Source organism: Sturnus vulgaris, chromosome 6 (genome assembly GCF_052056855.1).
Source record: "Sturnus vulgaris isolate bStuVul1 chromosome 6, bStuVul1.hap1, whole genome shotgun sequence".
In the NCBI taxonomy this organism is placed as follows: domain Eukaryota; kingdom Metazoa; phylum Chordata; class Aves; order Passeriformes; family Sturnidae; genus Sturnus; species Sturnus vulgaris.
Window position 1 is genome coordinate 45,205,638 of NC_142248.1, and position 19,432 is coordinate 45,225,069.

Genomic DNA, 19,432 nt, shown 5'->3' on the forward strand with positions numbered 1-19,432 from the left:
TGTTACAAAACCTTGTATTAATCATCTCCCTTCACTTTCAATATAGCAGATATGAAATATAGCCATGGTTCCTAGTTACACGGGAGGAAATGAGTAATAAATACATCGGAGCAAGTGGAAATCACGAGGGTGTTTCACTGGGAACAACATTGGAAAACTGTACACTTGCAAAGACTGGCATCTCCAAACATTAGTATTTCTTTATATCGGGAAGCTTTTACATGTAACAAACATGCTATTGCCATATATGACCGAAAAAAAAAAAAAAAGGAAATTAAAATTTAAAAAATAGGCATTGCTCGGCAACATTAACTAGGCAAAAATAGTTCTTTTGTGCACTAACTTTGTACAGAAAAACCAGGACAAAAGGCATGCATGGACAAGGAGAGGCTGCCCGGGAACGGCATGCAACAGAAGAGAGGTCAAAGCTCTTTAAAGTCAGCTTACAATAGGCATAAATACATCAGGGTTATATATATTAATAAGGGAGGAAGTATTCTGTTTAACATTATTAACATTCCTGTTTTTTTAATGTATTTTTCTTTTTTTTTTTTTTTCTTCCTATTCCTCCCAGAGGAATACACATTCACCTTTAAGTAAAGATAAAGGAATACAAAAAATAAAACTCACTTTTGCAAACTCTGATGACTCGTATAAAATCAACTTTAGTGTTATCGTCGCTGTGTGCAAATTATAGACGTCTGCGGGACCCACTTTTCCATCAGGCACATTCCGAAAGCCAAACCCGAACAATGGAGAAAAGGTGACAACAGAAATCGCTTCCCTAAGTGCTGACCCAACTCGCGGGCTTTAATCACAGCTCGGGATTTTCCTGCTGGACGCTGCCCGACCCGCTCCTAAACCCCTCCGAGGGTTTTGCTGAGCCCAGCCCAGCCCAGCCGAGCTCGGGGCTTGTCCCTGGGGTGGGGGTGACACTGAAGGGACAAGGGCGGTGTCCCCGTGGGTGTCGCATCGCCCAAGGCCACTTTGTGTGTGCTGGGCTGGCCGGGCTCCCCGGGGCTCGGGGACAACAGCACCAGGAAAAAAATCCCCGACAGCGCTGGGGGAGCCCGGGGCTGGAGCTGGGCGAGCAGCGGGAGGGGGGGACTTGCCCACCCCACAGCCAGGACCCCGCGGCGGCGACATCTCCGACAGGACAGCGAGGGGACAAAATCTCCGACAGGACAGTGTCAGCGGGGCGAGCGGGGGATACAAAAAAGAAAGGCACTGCCGCTTTATTACTGAATATTTGACTTCACAGCCTCACTCATGCAACTGTTGGTTTTTGTTGGTTTTTTTTTTTTTTTTCATTTTTTCTTTTTTCTTTCTATAAATAACTTTTATTTCTTTTAGGATTCAAGCTTTTTTTTTTTTTTTTTCTTTCCCTTTTAAGTTTCTTTCCCTGGAGCTCTGCCGCCCGCACTTAGCACCGGCAGCCAGAGCCAGGCAGCACTTCCCGAACTGAAGCCACTTTTTTTGTTGTTTTTACTCAAAAGAACGAAACAAGAAACAGCAAACACAACTAAGTCGTTATTAACCTCTACACTGTCAATGGAAAATAAGCTTTTTGTTCCTTTTTCAAACATCAAAAGGATAAAACAATTGAATTATTTGGTGGTTGTTAATAACAGACATTATCATGGTTCCCAGCCATAGCAAGTTAATAGGTAAAATATCCAAAATAATCTCTCTGAACAATCAGAAAACCTCCGTGTCCATAGTCAGCGAAGGAATAAATAGAATTTCAGCTCTGTAAATACACTGGAGTCTCCCTGAGGGAGGCTCCTGCTACGGTGGTTCCACTCACACCTCACAAGCTGGGGGTGCTCGGGGGTGACCCAGGTCCCCAGCGCCGACCCCGCTTCACCTTCACCTCCTCACACCTCTTCCCAACCTCCCTGGCCTTCAGGTTTTCCCTTCTCCACCCTCCCCATCACCCCCCCCCACCCTCCTGTCTGCCGGGAAGCAGGACACCAAGGAACAGCAAACATAAAACAATGCATTTGGCACTTGGGTTTTGGTGTGTATATATATATATATGTATATATATATATATAATAATATATATAAGGTTTTTTTTTAGAAAAACAACTTAAAAACACTGCATGACAAAAGGATTCACACATCTCCCAGCCCTGCCCGTGCTCGGGCTCCCCCTGAGCCCTGCTCCCTCTGATCCTGGCACACAACGCTGCCCATGTCCTCACAGCCCAGTTTGGAAATATTGCTGCAACCCACCAGCTCAATTAACTCATTTCAGATTTGTTATTAGACCATCAAAGGACTCGGAGCAGCTTCAGGAACAGCGGGAGCATCACTGCAGGTCTGAGCAGTGCCGGGTCAGATTTACCAATTTAACACCAAATTCAGCTCCTGTTATAAAAAGCAGTGGCAGGTGAGGGGAGCCCCAGCCACAGCCACCCCCATCTCCTGCCTGGCACGTGCTTAATGCCAAGAAAACAAGGCCGTGAAGCTGCATCTTGGTGCCCTTTGTAGCTCGGGTTTTATTTGGGGGCTCCTTCATCCCTCGTTGGCCATGCTGTTAAAGGCCCTTACAGCTGGATTTTGGGCAGGCTGGGCCAGATGTGTGGAGCCAGGATGCAGCAGCTTCCCAGTACCTGCACAGACACTGCAACTCTCCCAGTGTCCCTGAATTTGCAGGCTCCCCCCGGGACCCTCCTCTGGGTGAGATGTCCCTGCTCCATCCTGCATCCTGGTCCTAGCAGGGCACAAGGGATGGCACTGACCCTCCACTGCCCTGAGCACAACGCTGCCTCCACACCACAGATCTCTTGGCTAAACTGAAAGGGAATTTTGGGGTTTATTATTTCTGTTTCAATCTGGGCTCGCCGGGTCAGTCCATACCCGAACGAGGTGAAACTCGAGAGATGGGACTGCCCCGGAGCCCTGGCAGGGCAGGCAAACCCTCCCCAAAGGGATTTTGGTCACACACCCCACGTGGTGTTCCGTGCTCCTTGGTATCCTCCTCCAGGAACAAGGTTTGCCCACGGTGCTCTGGTGAACCCTCCGTTGTCAGCACTCTCCTCCTCCTCCTCCATGTCCCCCCCAACCTCCCCATGCTGCTTCATCATCGTCGCTGAGATTTCTTCTTTTTGTTTTTTTTTTTTGCCATCTTTCCCACCCCCCCCCCCCCTTAGCATGGATGTAATAAATGACAACACAAATTCCAAGTCTAATGATATGTTCACAAGGACAATCTACACATTCACAAAATTAAAACAGGAGAGAGAGAGAGAGAGAGAGGAGAGGAGAGGAGAGAGGAGAAAGGATGCAAGCTATGCTGAGGCTCCCTCAAGCCCCGACCTCGCCGCTGGACCCGCAGCAGTTGTTGTTGTCCCGGCCAGCGTCCCCCTGGCGACGCCTTCTAGATCGTGGAGGTTCTGTCGACACCATCTGCAAGCAGGAGAGGAGGATTAGGAGCAGCCCCAGTGAGCACTGGTAGCCCCCAAGCTGGGGGTTTGGAGGATGGATCCCCCAGAGCAGCCCCAAGCCTCAGTCCCTACAGACGAGGGCCACCCTCGTCACCTCCCATCTCCCCAAGGGGTGCAGAGGGGTTTTGGGGTGTCAGTGCTCTGCTGGTCCCTCTGTGCCACCAACTGTCCCCACCCCACAGCAGCTTCCCCAAGTTGCTGTCCCAACAGTGGTCCAGGCCTTCTGCCACAACCCCACAACTGCTTTCCCAGGAGCACAGGGGGGTTCTGGGCAGCCTGGGCTCGTCACAAGGTAGGTGACAGTCTGGGACTCTCCTACAGTGGGACAAGTCCACGTGCCCCTGACCAGGAGTCAAGGGACAGGGACAGAGCTGGTCCCAGGGGCTGCCTTGCCCACAGTTCACCCAGCCCTGCAATGCCTGCATCGCAGAGAATGCAAGATTTCCCTCCATCTGAGGATCATGGAAGGACAAAAAGCCCCCAGGAGTCCTTTCTGTCTCCCCAGAGCCCCTGTTCCCAGCACCCTGTGACAGCAGGGCTGCATCCAGCCCCAGCCCAATCCCACGACTGAGGGGTTCATGACCCACCCCAAAGCCTCACAACTGACCCCGGTACCAGCAGCCCCCTGTCCCCACCCCCAGGGGCAGAAATCAGCACCCAGCAGCACTTCCAACCCTCCAGCCCTGATCCCACCCCTTGTCCCCCATCCCAAACCCCATCCCCGGGATGGAGAGTGGCAGGAGGCAGCTCCCAGAATGCTGTGGAACAGAGAATTCCCTGTTACCACTTGGGGCACCACAGCCACCTCCCTCCTTGACACTAAAAACAAACAGGTTTGTTACGCCTTTTTTTTTTTTTTTTTTTTTTTTTTTTTTTTTTTTCTCCCCCGAAAGGTTTATTTTGTTAAGAGCTATTTATAGCACGACCGGTTTGGAGAGGCTCGGGGAATGCGACCTGGAAAAAATAACTTGGAGGAACAGTACCCTGCAGAGGAACAAGACAGCTAAGCCTCGGCTGGGCACACGCTGGAGAAACGCTTCGGGTGACAGAAGTGTCCTTGTTTTCCCAGCCAGGGATGCTGCCAGGGCCCTGCTGCTTCCCACAGTCCTTGTTCTCCTGCTCCTCTCCCCGGGAAGGGCTGTTGCATCTGCAGGGAGCCTGGTGGCACTCGTCCTCCCCGAGGGCTCCTGGTGGCACTTGTCCTCTCCGAGGGCTCCCGTCCTCACCCATCCGTCACAGTCCAGGATTTCCGCAGCGAGAAATTCGGGAATCCGGGCGATGCTGGCGGCCGTGCTCATCCCATTGCTGGGGTCATCCCTCGTGCTTGGGGGTCCAGAGCGTCGGCAAGGGACACTGCGAGCTTCTGGTGCCGGTGCTTTGTGCTGCACCAGCCTCTCCATCACTCTGCTGCTGCCTTTTTTCCATCTTCCCTGCTTGTTTTCGCCACGGTCCTCCTCCCTCCCCGTGCCCCTTTATCCGCTGGCTGTGCTTGGACTGCCAGCCCCAGGGCACGGCGCCCAGCACAGCCCCTGGCACAGTGCCTGGCAGGGATTTAGCCCCCAGCCGTGGGGCACCCCCAGCCAAACGAGGGATCCAGTGGCAGAAGGGCACAACACTCCAAAGCCAGTGACCCATCCGAGCGCGCCGGCGGCAGGGGCTTTATCGAGAGCTAACGAGAGTAGCGAGCTAACACTAATTATCATTAGCAAGCTGACGAGTGGCTAATTAGCACAGACTCCACTAGTGCTGGTGCGATCCCTGCGTTCAGCTTTACCCCCTGCCCCCGGCCACCTCGCCGAGAGAAGCCAATATTCCCACCTGGACACGCCCGGGAGCATCCCCGGGAGCATCCCTGCATCCGGCCCCGCCGCCGTCCCGCGCTCACAGCCACAGCCTGTCCCAGCTTTTGGGGGGCACGGGGCAGGGGCAGGTGCTGGGGGGCTCAGCAGAGGCAGTGTGGACGTGCTGGAAGAGCCCCAGGAGGAGGGAATGCTCACCGCTGAGTGCGTGCTCCGTCATGCTCAGGCACAGGGACTCCAGCCTGTTGTTGATGTCAGGTTCAGTCACCGGCACCTGGAACTCTGCAGGGACAAAGGGAACAGGACATCCTGGTCAGGGAACCTGCAGGGACCCTGCCTGCCTGCTCTGTGTGGGAAAACCATCTGAAAAATGCCCCAGGACGGTCTGACAGGACTCCCAGTAAAATCATCTTCAGCAAGACACACTCACAAAAGCAGTCGTCACCCCCTGTTACCCATAAGGGACGAATCTGAGGGTGTTCAGGTGCCAATAAGAGCTGTAAGGGGCAGCTGGAGCAAGAGCAGAACCCCACCCAGGGAGGGGGCAGCCCTGGTCATCTTCTGGAGATGGATGCTGTCCATGCAGGCATGGGATGGCAGCACAGACCAGCAGAGACACTGTCTGGCTTCTCTAGGACCAGCTTGGCTCCCACATCATCACTGCCACATCCCTGGGGGGGGGTGAACACAAAAAAGGGGACACACACATGAAGTTTGGAGTGTTCCAACACCCTCGTCCTAATCTAAACAGCAGCAAACTTTCTCCACCCTGCAGCAAAACCTGCAAACACAGCTTGTGCTACTGTGCTGGACGGCATCTCCCTCTTTCCACTGGCTCACAGGAACATGGGATGAGATCCAGGAGGGTTGAGGTCCCCCCCACAGCTTGGCAAACAGTGGTTTGTGAGGCCAGAATCACATCATTGCTTATTTTCCTTGTGACTTAACCCACGTCTTTGGCTCCCCAATCCTCCTGCGCCCTCATCCACCACAGGCTGATGCGAGAAGAGAAACCCATTTATTCTCCTCCAAGGCCTGAGAAATGTGCCCTTGTCCCGGTGTTTAATCAATACCCAGGAACAGCTGCTGCTCCTGCTGCACGGAACATTTGCTGCCCAAATGCTGCAGTTTAACACCAGCAGTGTGTGAGGCCAGCCCAAACCTGCAGGAGTGTAGGGATGAGGGTGAGTTTTCTGGGGAATGGGTTCCCTGTCCCGAGGTGTAAATGGCTGTGGTGTGTTGGTGGGAAAAGGCAGGCTCAAAGGCTAAGGAAGGGATACACAAACAGGCTTCCTCAGGGCCAGGATGCTCCAGGTCCAGGGTCCAAGGTCAGCGGGATCCTCCCTGAATCAGAGGATGCTCCTCTACACAGGAGCACTTTGGCAGTGCTGGGGAAGGAAGCACTGACACGGCACCACTTCCCTTCACACGCACTGTGGAAAGAATTTCCCTTGAGTGCATGAAGGCAGTCCTTCCGCACCGGGGCTCCGTGTCCATCCGTGAGGAAAAAGTGATGGATGAGCTACCTTCCCTCCTGCCATGAGCCCCTCAGAAGTGAGCTAGGCAAGGCACCAGCACTGTAACAGAGTCAAGACGGCACAACACAGGGTCAAAAATCCCTCCAGTGATGTCTGTGGTTAACCCAGGAATTCAGAGATACCCCAGCAGTGGGAGCACGCTGTGCCAGCACGAGCCATGTGCCTGTGGGGAGGCTCACGCAGCTCCTCTCACCTCCCCTCACCTCACCTGGCTGTGGGTAAATGGAAAAGCACCTCTGCTGCCTACCTGGCTGCTGAAACATCAGCATGGTCTGCGGGGACGTGTGGACGGGCAGCGAGCGCGTCCTCTGCACCGAGCTGTGGCTCCGGCTGGGCATGCTGTTACTGCCCCCAGGGTTGGCAAACCACAGGTTCTGCGGGGAGCAAACACAGAGGGTGGGATGCAAAGCAAAGCCCTCTGTGCCATGGGTTTATAACCACTTCGGGCTTGTAGAATCACAGGATGGTTTGGGTTGGAAGGGACCTTAGAGGTAATCTTGTAACAACACCCTGCGATGGGCAGGGACACCTTCCACTGTCCCAGGCTGCTCCAAGCCTTGTCCAGCCTGGCTTTGGACACTTCCAGGGATCCAGGAACAGCCAGAGCTTCTGTGGGCACCCTGTGCCAGGGCCTCCCCACCCTCAGAAGAATTCCTTCCCAGTATCTCATCTAAGTCTCCCTTCTGCCAATTTTAAACCCTCCCCTTTCTCCTATCACTATCCGTTCTTGTCAAAATCCCCTCTCCCTATTTTATAAGCCACTTTAAGGACTGAGTTTTTCCCCCTCTGCTGCTTGGTTTATCCCCCTCCCACTTCTCCCATTTCCACATCCCACTGCACAGAGGGGAGAGCAACCCAAACTGCTCGAAGAGTGGGAAAAAACTGGGGATCTGGACAAGTTAGAGAAGGAAAATCGTGGGGAATGGATGGAAAAACTAGAAATGCTGCGAATGTCAACCAACCTGTCTGCCTTGCTTGAGGATGGCAGGGCTGGCAGCAGGGCTGCGCTGGGGGGTGCCCAGCAGCCCCGTGGGGCCCAGCAGCCCCAGCCTGGCCGTGGGGAGGTTTCGGGAGGGGATCTGGAACTGGCGGGGGTTCCTCCGGGCCAGCCCTGCCCCTGCGGATCCGGCTGTCGGGAGGGAGTTGGACTGGCCAAAACCTCGGCTGTGCAGAGAGAGAGCACCAGGGTGACACACCGACCCCTGGGAGGGGGTCCTGAGCCTCCCATCCCACCCAGGGTGACACACCGACCCCTGGGAGGGGGTCCTGAGCCTCCCATCCCACCCAGGGTGACACACTGACCCCTGGCAGGGATCCTGAGCCTCCCATCCCACCCAGGGTGACACACCGACCCCTGGGAGGGATCCTGAGCCTCCCATCCCACCCAGGGTGACACACCGACCCCTGGGAGGGGGTCCTGAGCCTCCCATCCCACCCAGGGTGACACACCGACCCCTGGGAGGGGGATCCTGAGCCTTCCATCCCACCCCTCCATCCTGCACAGGCAGTGGGAAGGAGGCAGTCTGTGTGTGCAGCATCCTCTCTTCTTCCCATCTGCCAGTGGCCTTCCTGCCCTTCTGCAGTTCTCACATCCACACTGGTTTTCATTAAAGCTTATTTTACTCCTGCAAAATGGGTCTGTTCTTAAATACAATCTAAAAGAATCCAGGTAATGCCCCAGGAACTTGATTTGTTTGAAATTTTTCAGGAGTGGATTCTCCAGTGTCTAATTTAAGTTCAGCTTATGCTGTTGGGTTTTCCTTCTCCCCTTCCAGGAGGTTCATTTTTACAAATATTATCACCTCTGAGACTTCTCAAGTTCTGTAAAATTTGGTTAGAATGACCTAAGAAATCCAAGTGTTATTAGGGAGAGTTGAGCTAAAGGTGCTTTCCTAAAATCTCATCCTTAAAGTTCCTATATTCCCAGTTATCTCCAAAATGCTGCCTTTTTTGGGAATAAAGAACTTGCAACAAACTGGGAATGAATGCAGAATTAAACAAAAGGTGATGTTGTTAAAAGAGATTTAAAAATCTCTTTTCTTGGCATAGCCCTTATGCTTTCTGGGATCACCTGAAATCCAGCATCACCTTGGAAGTGAGCAAATGTGGTGTTCCCAACACAGCCCTGCCTGGCTCTCTGGCTGCACCTCTGGCTCTGCACCCTCTGAAAGCTTCCAGCCTTTTTTTCTGCCACTTGACAGCTTTTTGAGGAAACTCCAGTGTTGATGCCACCGTCAAAAGGCAGCAGGGAAAGAGCCCAGTACTGGGGATAGGCTGCACAGCTGGGAAATGCTGGGTTTGGAGCCATGGAGACAGGGTGGGATCAGAGGGAAAGGCAGTGACCACACACACAAGGACACTGCCAGTGCCTGGGATTTCACTGCTGGAGCTTTTCCAACCCTCTCCCTTCCCTAAACACAGCTCTGAACCAGCAGAACCCATCCCTCCCTCTGGGAGGCATTGTTCCCACTTGTGCTCTGGCCACTGCATCCATCCCTCCCCTCCCAAAATCCCACACACCTCCTCTGCTGCCGGTATCCTGACAGCTCCAGGAGGGATTTCCGAGGGAAAGACCGAAAGAGTTTCTGCACCTGCTGTTTCCATGACAGCAGCCGCTTCTTCTGGATCTCTGTAAACGCCTGCCCAAAGAGAAAAAAAAAAAAAAAAAAAAAGAGAGAGAGAAAAATAGGAAATGTATGAATATTCTTCTGGACAAAGCGAGCAGGGATGTGCATGTGGGCGTGTGGGTAAAGAAAAGCAGCTGGAGCAGGTGATGGGGTGAGTTGAGCCCCATCAGAAAGTCCAGGGGGAAACACCAGTCTTCCTTCAGGATTTACTCATCTCAGGTGGAGAAAATGCTCTGGCAGCATTCCCTGTGTCCCAGAGTGACAGCCCAGCTCTGCCTCAAGGCTGCCAACTCCTTTTGGCAGAGCAGGGGTTTGATGGTGAGTCCTGACGGGTGGTGACACTTGTCACCTGGATGTGGCTCTAGAAATGCTGCCAGGGTGGGCAAAGCTGGGATTTGGAAAGCTGAGCTGCCCTGTGGCATCCTGCATCCTATTCCCCTTCCTGGGGCTGGGCAGAGCTTGGCTGTGATGGTGGCACCGACAGACTCTGCAGGAGGTCACCCAGGGTGGGCCTGTCACCCACCCAGGCTGCCTGCAAAGGTCACCCTGGCAGGGACAGACCTGCTCCCAGAGCCCCAGGCAGGAGGTGTGGGTGACAGGGACACCCACGTGCCACCACTGCTAACTTTAGACACCCGAGTTTCTGTTGGAGAGGAGCAGAAGTCTCCAGAGGACAATCTGGAGGCTAATTAGTGCCTGACTTGATTGCTCTGAACCACTCTGGAGGAGATGCTCTCTCCTGGCACTGATTGTGCTGGAGCCACTGCAGAGGGTGGTCCTGGGACATGGGCTGGCTCTGGTGGGAAATGTTCCATGTCCTCTTGGCTTTGCTCTCTGGATACAGGCTGTAGCTTCCACCACTTCTGCTCCCTGACCCCTGCCCCATGGGCAGGCGATGGAAGCAGCTTGTTCTTCCAGGTGCTGTCAGTGTAGGTAGGAGACACTGCAGGACACCAGGGACACTGGCCATCCCTCCCTGCCACCAGGCAGGAGCGTGCCAGAGCCCTGTGGCACAGCCTGGGCCATCCCAAGCCATCACTCTGCCAAGGCAGATCGGCTGGGAGCAGGAACAGATGTGAAATCCCTGCTGCAAAATCCCAAGACCACGTGGTGCAGAACAGGAGGAGGCAACACCAAGGGATGGCCGGGTCTGTCTGATGGAATCCCAGGATTCTTTCTCTCATCCAGCTGCTGATGGGGCTGTCACGAGCCAGATGAATTTCCCAGCTCCAGGCCTTGGCAATTAAACCAGCGTGGGGGGAAGCAACATTTCCATGCACCACGTTGGAGCTACTGCCTGCTCCAAGCCTGTTCTGTCAGAATTACTATTAATACCCCCCAAAAATATTTGTGTTAGAAACTGAAAGGTTTATATAAATAAACAGACACTTTGGAAACAGTTTCCAAGTGATGAGAACAACAGTTTTAGATGATCTGACACGACTCACCTCGTGGATTAGACATTTGTCTATGAGCTGTAAATAGGAACTTATATTCTCTTCATCAGGTCGGGAAACTAAAAGTTGTGTGCAGACTGGAAAAAAAAAAGAAGAGAAGGGAAATGGGGATGGGGACACCAAGATGGGGCCCAGGAGGGGTCCCACAAACACCTTGGACATCCTGTTTCCCTTGTAACCACGAGTAGGTTTTTCATCAGTGAGAAAAAATGCCCTTCCCTAATTCCCACCGTGCTGTCCTATATTTAGGATCAGACTTTGTTCTCTGTTATGATGGTGCAAATCCACAGTAACACCACTGGAGTCCCCAAAATTAGACCTAAGTAACTCAGGGGCACAGGACTAATCCCTATTCATAGGCAAGAGGGCTCCTCTCCCGTGGCCAAAAATCTGCCCCCACTGCAGAGTGGTAGATTCCCATGTTCCCTGATGAATTTTAACCTCTTTTGGAATGAGTGTCATTGAAGGAAGCAGGAATGAGCTCACAGAGGAATGAGTTTCTCCTATTCTAAACCCTTGGGCAGGGATGCCTGGGGGTCCAGGAGGACACCACGTCTTGGCAGGGCTTGTGCCACACTTTGGCATTTGTCACAGGAATAAAATGGGGCTGGAGCCCCACATGTGGCTGTTTCTGCAGGGATCAGCTGGGGACAAATTCTGCACCAGGTTTCTGTATCTCAGCTATTTTTTTGCAAAAAAAGATTGGAAATAGGGACAAGGCTGATATTTCTTTGTGGCATCCCAATGAGATTCTTTCTGTTCCCAGTCTCCTGTAGATGAGACTCCCCTTTACTCTTCCCCAGGGAGATCTCCCTCCATGCAGCCAGCACTGACACCTCAGGTGCCACCAGCAAGGGTGAGGGCACATCCAAACTCACACAGATCTGCTCCAAGAGCCCTGAATATTGCACAGGAGGTCAGGCCTCACCTCAGCTTGCTCCTGTAACCTCCCAGTGTGTTATCCCTAATGCAAAGCCATACATCCTGCACTGGACACGGAATGGCACCAGAGCCTTCTGGATGTCCTGCATCCAAACTGGGGCATAAAAAGGGGCTTGGACCCACTGATTTGCACTCAAAATGGCTCATGTCCAGCCCACACACCACTCTACCCTGCTCCAAGCAGAGTAAGTCCAAGGGATGCTGCTCAAAACACCTCTGGATCAGTTGGATGACCCCAGGGCTCTGGATGGGAACAGAGAGGAGACCTTCCACTCCTGACCTTGGGAAAAATTGTGATTTCTGCCTCCAACCTGGGGCAGGGAGAGGATGCCTTCCACCTTGGACCTGAGGCTTGGAATGAATGCTATCCACCTGGGACCTTGGACAGGCAGCTTGGGCCACTGACATTGACCCCACCTGCCTGGGTTCTCACCTCTAACCCCAGCACGACAGGACCTCCAAAACCCATCCCCCCTCCGACTGGGAGCTGCAGGAGCTCAGGGAAAGGCGGCGCTGCCACCACACCCCAACCCCAGCCCCAAAGCAACCCCTCCCTAGCGACGACTCCCCAGGACACCGAGGACAAGCGACAGCTGCTCACCTTTGCCCATGACTCGGGTGAACTGTCCGGGCAGGTCACCCTCGGGCAGAGGAGCTCCCCCGGACTCGCCCTCGCATCCCGGCAGGTGGTGCTGCTGCATCCCGGCTGCCGCGGAGTCCTTGCAGTCCGAGCCTTGGCTGTCCGAGCCCAGCAGCGACGAGGGGTGCTGAGAGTCCACGTCCCTCGGGCTCTGCTCCTCCGTGCTCGAGTTCTGGCAAGAGTAGGCTTTGATGGGGGTGAGGATCATTTGGTGTAGCTCCTGCAGCGGGACACGCAAGTTGCCACCTTCCAGGATGTCCTGAGGATCCAAGGGGAGAGAAGAGGGTTTGTCTTTGCAGGGAAATCAGCTGTAAACAGAGCCCTCCTGTGACCCTCCCCCCCGAGAATTCCCTGCTTTGCTCCTGCTTCCACAGTCAACAGCCACGTTCCATTCATCAGGTCTTTTCCTTCTATCAGGCAAGAGCTGCAGGGACTGTGATTATCCACGGATATGTTCAGACCTGGATCCCCAGAGATAAACGTGTCCCTGTCAACCACTGGGACCCAAACCCAACAACAATCCAGCTTCAATGTTTCCACACTGGGAAATGGCAAGTCCATGAAAGTGACTGAGCCTGGGCATTTTCAATGCCCAGAACAGCAAATACCTTGTTTGTTCCTCAGCAATCCTCCAATCCCAACATTTCAGCTCTATTTCATTGGAATGACATTAACATGGGCTCGTTTCCCATTTCCAGCACTGCCTTCAAGCCTGGCTCCCACTAACTGCTCTGCCCCAAAACTGCTTGCCATGGCATCCTCATGCTCTGGGATCATCTCAGAGCCCAGGACCATGCTGGGATGCAGGAGCTGTCCTGTGGCAGCAGTGGGGACATTTCTGTCCACTCTGGGACTGGATGCAGATGGGAGGGTTTCAAGGGGAGCAGGTGGTTTGTGGTCAGACACAGAAGGATGAACTGACACTGCCACAGCAAAACCATTCAGCTTGGAGATCCTGGGGCAGATCCAGCCAGGAGGGAGAGAATTTGGGTGCACCCCAGCCTTGCTCCTGGTGTGGATCAAGAACTGCATTTCTATGGTCAGATCCTTGTCCCGCTGATGGGAAATAACTGCATTTTGTTTTTAATGTAGCATGGACCATAACAGCTCACTGCAGGATCCTGCATGGTCTGGCTCATGGGACACTGCTTGGAAAGAGGCAACTTTTGGAGTGAATCCTGATGCACTGAAGGAAGGGACACTAAGTGGGCACATGGGATGTGTGCAAGCCCTGGAATGGCTGTTGATTCTAATTCCTGCTGCATTCCCAGCTCACTCTTGGACGTCTCAGCTCCATTTCTCTCAAAGATCTGGTGTCAGGCTGCTGGGCACTATATTTTTGGGAGAAAATCCTGCCCTGCTAACTAACAGAAAGGGGTGGAGCAGCTCTTTCCAAGAAAGCAGCAGTATTTAGCAGCGAGACACTGCCCAAAAACACCAAGTCCCACACATGCTCTTGTTTAGCAGAAATTGGATGGGAAGCCTGGAAAACCAAAGACGTGTCCTCCCAGGGAAAGCAGCTCACAGGCAGCTCTGAGCCCCAGCAAAGGGGACAGGGTCACAGTGCCACAGCCCAAAGCCTCCCCTGGAGGGCTCCAAACCAGTCCCTGCCACTTCCCTCCTGTATTTTACAGCGTGCCTGGCTGGCTGTGCCAGCTGAGCTGGGCTCCAGCTCCTGCACAGTGCCACTCAATCAACACCAGATTCCCAAATCCCAGTGGAGGAGTGGAGGAAGAGGCTGTGCAATCGCCTGGAAAACACAGAGCTGCAGCCAGCTCCATCCAGCTCCTTGGATTTAATAGTTATTATTAATAACAGAGGTAAATATGGCTTTATTAGCTCCTGCCATACTCTGAGCACAAGCCCATATTATAAATAAATAGTGAAGCAGTGAGCTAAGGAAAACACCAATAAATAGCAACACACCACAGAAGTATTTAAAAGCCCCTAGTGGGAGGCTCTGCAAGTTGCTGTTTGAAGATGGTGCAATTAAATATAATATAATACAGGGATAATAAATAGGGAGAGGTTGGGTGAGCTGCTCCCAGCTACGCTGTGGTGCTGCTACTTCCCCAAAAGCCCTTTCTGCAGGGTTTAAGCTTTTGTTGAAGTGATAAAGAAGTTTCTATTTATTCTCCTTGGGAATTCAAGATGTTGTTCAGGCACTGATGTGGGTGTCTGGTGTTTTATCTGGGGACAGAGTGCCCATAGGATGTTCCAGGAAAACTCAAATCTTTCTGAGCACCCTGGAGCTGGCCAGGGCTACAGAGTACATCCATCCAGCTGTGGGACATGCATTAGGACCCATTCTACAAAATACAGCTTTGAGCAATGTGGTCTAGTGGAAGTGTCTCTCCCACCATGGCAGAGGGCTGGAACTGGATGCTCTTTAAGGTCCCTGCCAGCCCAAACTGTTCTGGAATTCTGTAAAATAAAATCTGCATCAGATCCCCACAATATGTGTAAGCAAAGAGTGCTTCATCCCAGAATTAATTCCTGGCTTCTTAAAGACACAAGAAATACAGAAATGGTTGTGATGACTTACCCCTTCTAAAGATTTGAGCAGGTTTTGTCTTTCTTTTAGCTTTTGGATACTGATGACTATTTTGTGTCTCGCTCCTTTGGTAACATTCTGCAAAAACAGGACAAAACTTGATGTTAACACTTTCACAGGGCAGCTGGCTCAACCCAAACCCTTCCTCTCCTAAACAGATAGGGCTGCTAGGAATTAATTACATTTTTGAGTGCAGGGATTTGTGGGGGACATAGAAAATCCCCCAGAGACTTGCTGAAGATAGAGATTTCCAGCTAGTCTGTCCCTCCCTGCACCTCACACATGGAAAGCAATGGTGTTCCCGTTCCTCTTTATCCCATGGATAATGCAGAGGTGAACCTGAGAGCAGTGGGGGTTGGAACCAGATCATCTTTAAGGTCACTTCCAACCCCCAACCAGCAAAATTCTATGATTCTATGGCATTTTTCTATGGCATTTTCAAAGGCAGTCAGCCATCAAAGCCCCGCTGACTTTAAGGGAGTTGGCTACTGCAGGCTGCACCCCTGAAACTCCTGAATTTAATCCCAACTGGAAAAAAAAAACCCCAAGAGCAGCTCCCAGTGATGAGACTTCCATGCCAGGACTCTGAACACGGAAACAAAGTTTTTTTCAAGTGTAATGCAAGATTTTTTCTCACTCCCCAAGACCCAATTTCCCTTTTTTTTTTTTTTCTGCTTCCCAGACACACAGAGGGGCTTTGGAAGTGCCGTGGGACATACCTGTGCCTCGAGCTGGCATTCGGTGAGGGCCATCATCTCCTCGTACGTCATCTGGGAGAAGAGGGCGGCGTACTTGTGCAGCCGGAGGCTCTTCAGCCACGCTGGGACATCTGGAGCACAAAGGGAAGGACAGGAGAGCTCTGCTCAATTCATGGAATGGCACAGCCACGGGAAACAGCATCAACAGCAACGTGGGGGACACCTCACTGAGCTTCAGGGTGCATGGGACAAGGAACCAGCCCCTGGATGGGGACACAGGGCTATGGAACAAGGAACCAGTCCCTGGGTGAGGATAGAGTGATGTGGATGTGGACAGGACAAGGAACCAGCCCCTGGATGGGGAAACAGTGATGTGGATGTGGATGGGACAAGGGACCAGTCTCTGGGTGAGGACACAGGGCTATGGAACAAGGAATCAGCCCCTGGGTGAAGAAACAGTGATGTAGATGTGGACAGGACAAGGAACCAGCCCTTGGGTGAGGAACCAGGGCAGTGGATGTGGATGGGACAAGGAACCAGCCCCCGGATGAGGACACATCCTCAGAGGTTGGGTTTCTGTGGGAAAGCCACTGGGAATTAGCTCGTGACAAGCTGGCATTGTGCCACCACACACGAAGCTCCTCACTGCTGTTCTCCCAGGAATGTGGGAACTGCTGAAGCTCATGGAGTGGTGGAGCTTAGGACAAGCAAAGGGCTGTTTTGTGGATGGCAGACACTGATTTATGGCATGAGGGATGGTGGCATGTGCTGAAAATGGAACCAGCTGCTTAAATAGAACTAGAGGGATGGGTTTGGGATGTAAAAATGATGTGCCATCAAAGATGGCCCCATACCCTGCTTCAAAGGGTAATTTGGGACCTAAAATGCACTGACTGAAATGACTTCTTCCTTCCCAGTCATTACCTGCAGTGTAGCACCTCCATGCCCAGCTGGATGGGTACCAAAAATACATTTATCTTCCTGACAGCAACTTGGTTTCATAGCGAGCAACCTGGGAGGGGAATCCTTCCTCTGTGACAAAACCCCCCAGACTCCTTGATGGGGTATCCTCCAAGGAGAAGGCAATGTGACAACAAGCAGCTATGCAGGGCTTTGCAGGTTTGGGGTGACATCCCACAAAGGAGGGGGGCCCTGCAGGTGTCTGTGCTGCAGCACAAGCAGTGGGCCTGTGATGACACTTGTCCTTTGTAAAGCCTTGGAATGCTTTGCCAAATCGAGACTTGCTTTATTTAGCACCTACAACCCAACAGGAGCTCTGCCTCAGCCCTCCCAGCTGAGGTGCTCTGCTCCCAGCAACACCTTGTCCATAGTCCTTGTCCCCTTCCCTACCAGAGAGACACTCAGGAGCTCATTCCCATCTCATGGTGTGGGTCCAGAAAGTCCCACACTGCTGAGTACCACGTGCAAGCCAAGGATTGTCCATGACCTCTTCCTCAACCAAGACCTCACCACTGGAAGGGACAGGGCAGGACAGACCTTGGTTTGGTTCCCTGAGGAATCCACACATCTGCCAGAAGTCTCCTGCTGCCTGGGATGATCCCAAACCCACCCTGCATCCAATCCCAACATGCTGTGTCTTGCTCACATTCTCCAAATCCCAGACACACATCAGGATTCACGTGTCAATGAAATTCCTGAAGTGCTGCACAGGAGACCAACCCCACACCAAACATGGGGAAAAGCAATTACTGAGCACAGATGGGCTGAAATTCACAGTTTTCCAAAAGTTCTGACACGCAACAGTTCCAAACTCTGCTACCAGCACCCTCTTAAACTGATTTCTGTTTAAAATAAATAAAAACCTCTTAGCAAAAAGCCCCATTTCCAGCATAGGCTCAAACCTCAATATAATTTTAATACAAAACCACACCATTCTAGTGACAGCACATTAAAAGTCTCCCTGATCCCACGTCTGTGTCAATGGCAAAGCCCACAGGGATACATCCAGAAGAGAGATGCAACTTCATGTAGACATTGAACCCTGCAGGAAACCCCATCTCCAACCTTTCCAGAAGCAGCTCTTTGCCTTTGCATCAGCCTGTCAGGATCATGCCTTAATTTTGGGGAGAGTGATGGTCCCAGAGCCCCCCTGCCAGCAGAGATGGAAATCCTGGAAGCAGGCTGGGGAGAAGGAGCCCAGGACACAGAGGGTGTGCTGTGTGTGGTGGAGCTTTTCCCCTTCCCACAGGGAAGAGGCAGCCAAGAGGTGCAAGGACACCCAAGGTGGTTCCATGGTCCTTGGAAAGTCAAACTTCCCAATCCTCTCCACGGATGGGTGAACCACCTGCCTGCAGAGCTACTCTTTAATCAGCAATTACCAGGAGCTAATTGCAAAGTCATGGCACGGTTGTCAGGAAATTTAAAAGGAAAACAGCTCACCCTGCCATAATTACACACAGGACACCTTGGATATACTCCCAGCAGAAACCCCCAGCTCTACCCAGACTTTCCTCCTGGTGCTCCCCAAGCTGTGTCCCAGGAATCACAGAATCCTGGAATGGTGTGGGTTGGAAGGGGACCTTAAATATTATTTAATTCCAACCCCCTGCCATGGGCAGGGACATGGTAAGGGACAGACAGACAGACAAACAGACAGGCTCCATGGAGAACCAGGTGTCCATATCTTCCCCTGGAGAAATCAAGAGTTAGGATAAAGGCAAAGGCCATTTTCCCTTCAGCATGAAGAGATGGAAAGGAAATAAACGGGAGACATGAGAGCATAAAGATAAACAGAAAGGAAAGAAACAGGTGACACTAGGAGGGATAAACTGACAAAGCAGATGGGGATCTGTCACGGGCTCCTCACATTCCAGATCCCGTGGGTCTGGATCCTCCTGGATGCCCCGGAGGGTGTAAAAAGGAACCAGCTGACCAGAAGCAGGGGTGACACCCAGCCACAGGAGCCTGCAGGCACTCGGGGAGACGTGGCTGCAATTCAGAGAAGGGACTTGGCAGCCAGAGCAGCCGGCCTGGATGGGATACGAGGCAACCCAATTAAAATGCACCAAGTTGTGAGTTCTGCAGGAACAACAAACGGCACGATCCGAGTGCAGGGAACGGGCAGTCCTCCTCCTCCTTTTTTTTTTTTTTTTTTTTTTTTTTCAGGAAAGCTGTGGGGATACAATGGGTCATATGCAGCCCACTGTGCTTTGTTATTTGAGGACGATGAGCTACACAGCCACAGGAATGCTGTCTGAAGGCAAACAAGCCTCTGCTCTGCTTCCAAGGCCAGTTTTGGGCAACACACCTTCAATAAAATGCGGACTTCTCAAAAAAAATCTGGCGCAGAGAAGCAGGAACAACCCCAAGTTTAGAAAACATCATCTGGGAAGGCACTGGGATGGTTCAGCCTGAAGAAAACCCAGCTGAGAGGGGAGGACACGGCAGGCATAGACACCAGAGGTTGTGAACATCTGTTCTGCACGTCCCTGGACAGGGGGACCAAAACCATTTGGCTGAGTCAGCAATGGGGGAATCATGCTTGGAAGTGTGGGAAGTTACAGCCCGAGGAAGGGTGGACATATCCCAGCAAGGAGATGTGTTAATATGTGGGTATTTTTTAATTGATCAGCCTCTGGGTTTTGTGGATTTGGCCACACAGGTTTATTGCACAGCACTGGGAAGTTTCCATCCACGCAGATCCCAGAGCTGCAGCTGTGGATCACAGGGAGCCAGGCTCCCCATGGTCTCCTCCCCAAGCTCCT

At 52.4% G+C, this 19,432-nt stretch overlaps 1 protein-coding gene across 4 annotated transcripts in view; it reads right to left on the reverse strand.

Annotated features, from left to right (window-relative positions):
* SAMD4A (sterile alpha motif domain containing 4A) overlaps nt 1-19,432 on the reverse strand; it is a 98,540-nt gene continuing 79,108 nt past the window's right edge. For 2 of the 4 annotated variants that reach the window (XM_088166402.1, XM_088166401.1), the window contains 9 exons: nt 15,729-15,838; nt 15,001-15,087; nt 12,417-12,714; nt 10,865-10,950; nt 9,310-9,428; nt 7,752-7,953; nt 7,037-7,163; nt 5,450-5,533; nt 1-3,414 (listed from right to left, as the gene is read on the reverse strand). In XM_088166402.1, coding sequence (XP_088022528.1) covers nt 3,386-3,414; nt 5,450-5,533; nt 7,037-7,163; nt 7,752-7,953; nt 9,310-9,428; nt 10,865-10,950; nt 12,417-12,714; nt 15,001-15,087; nt 15,729-15,838 — 1,142 coding nt within the window. In that variant the 3' untranslated portion in view covers nt 1-3,385. Of the gene's footprint in view, nt 5,534-7,036; nt 7,164-7,751; nt 7,954-9,309; nt 9,429-10,864; nt 10,951-12,416; nt 12,715-15,000; nt 15,088-15,728; nt 15,839-19,432 lie in introns of all 4 variants that reach the window. The other 2 variants (XR_015804290.1, XM_088166400.1) reach the window with 2 other exon arrangements.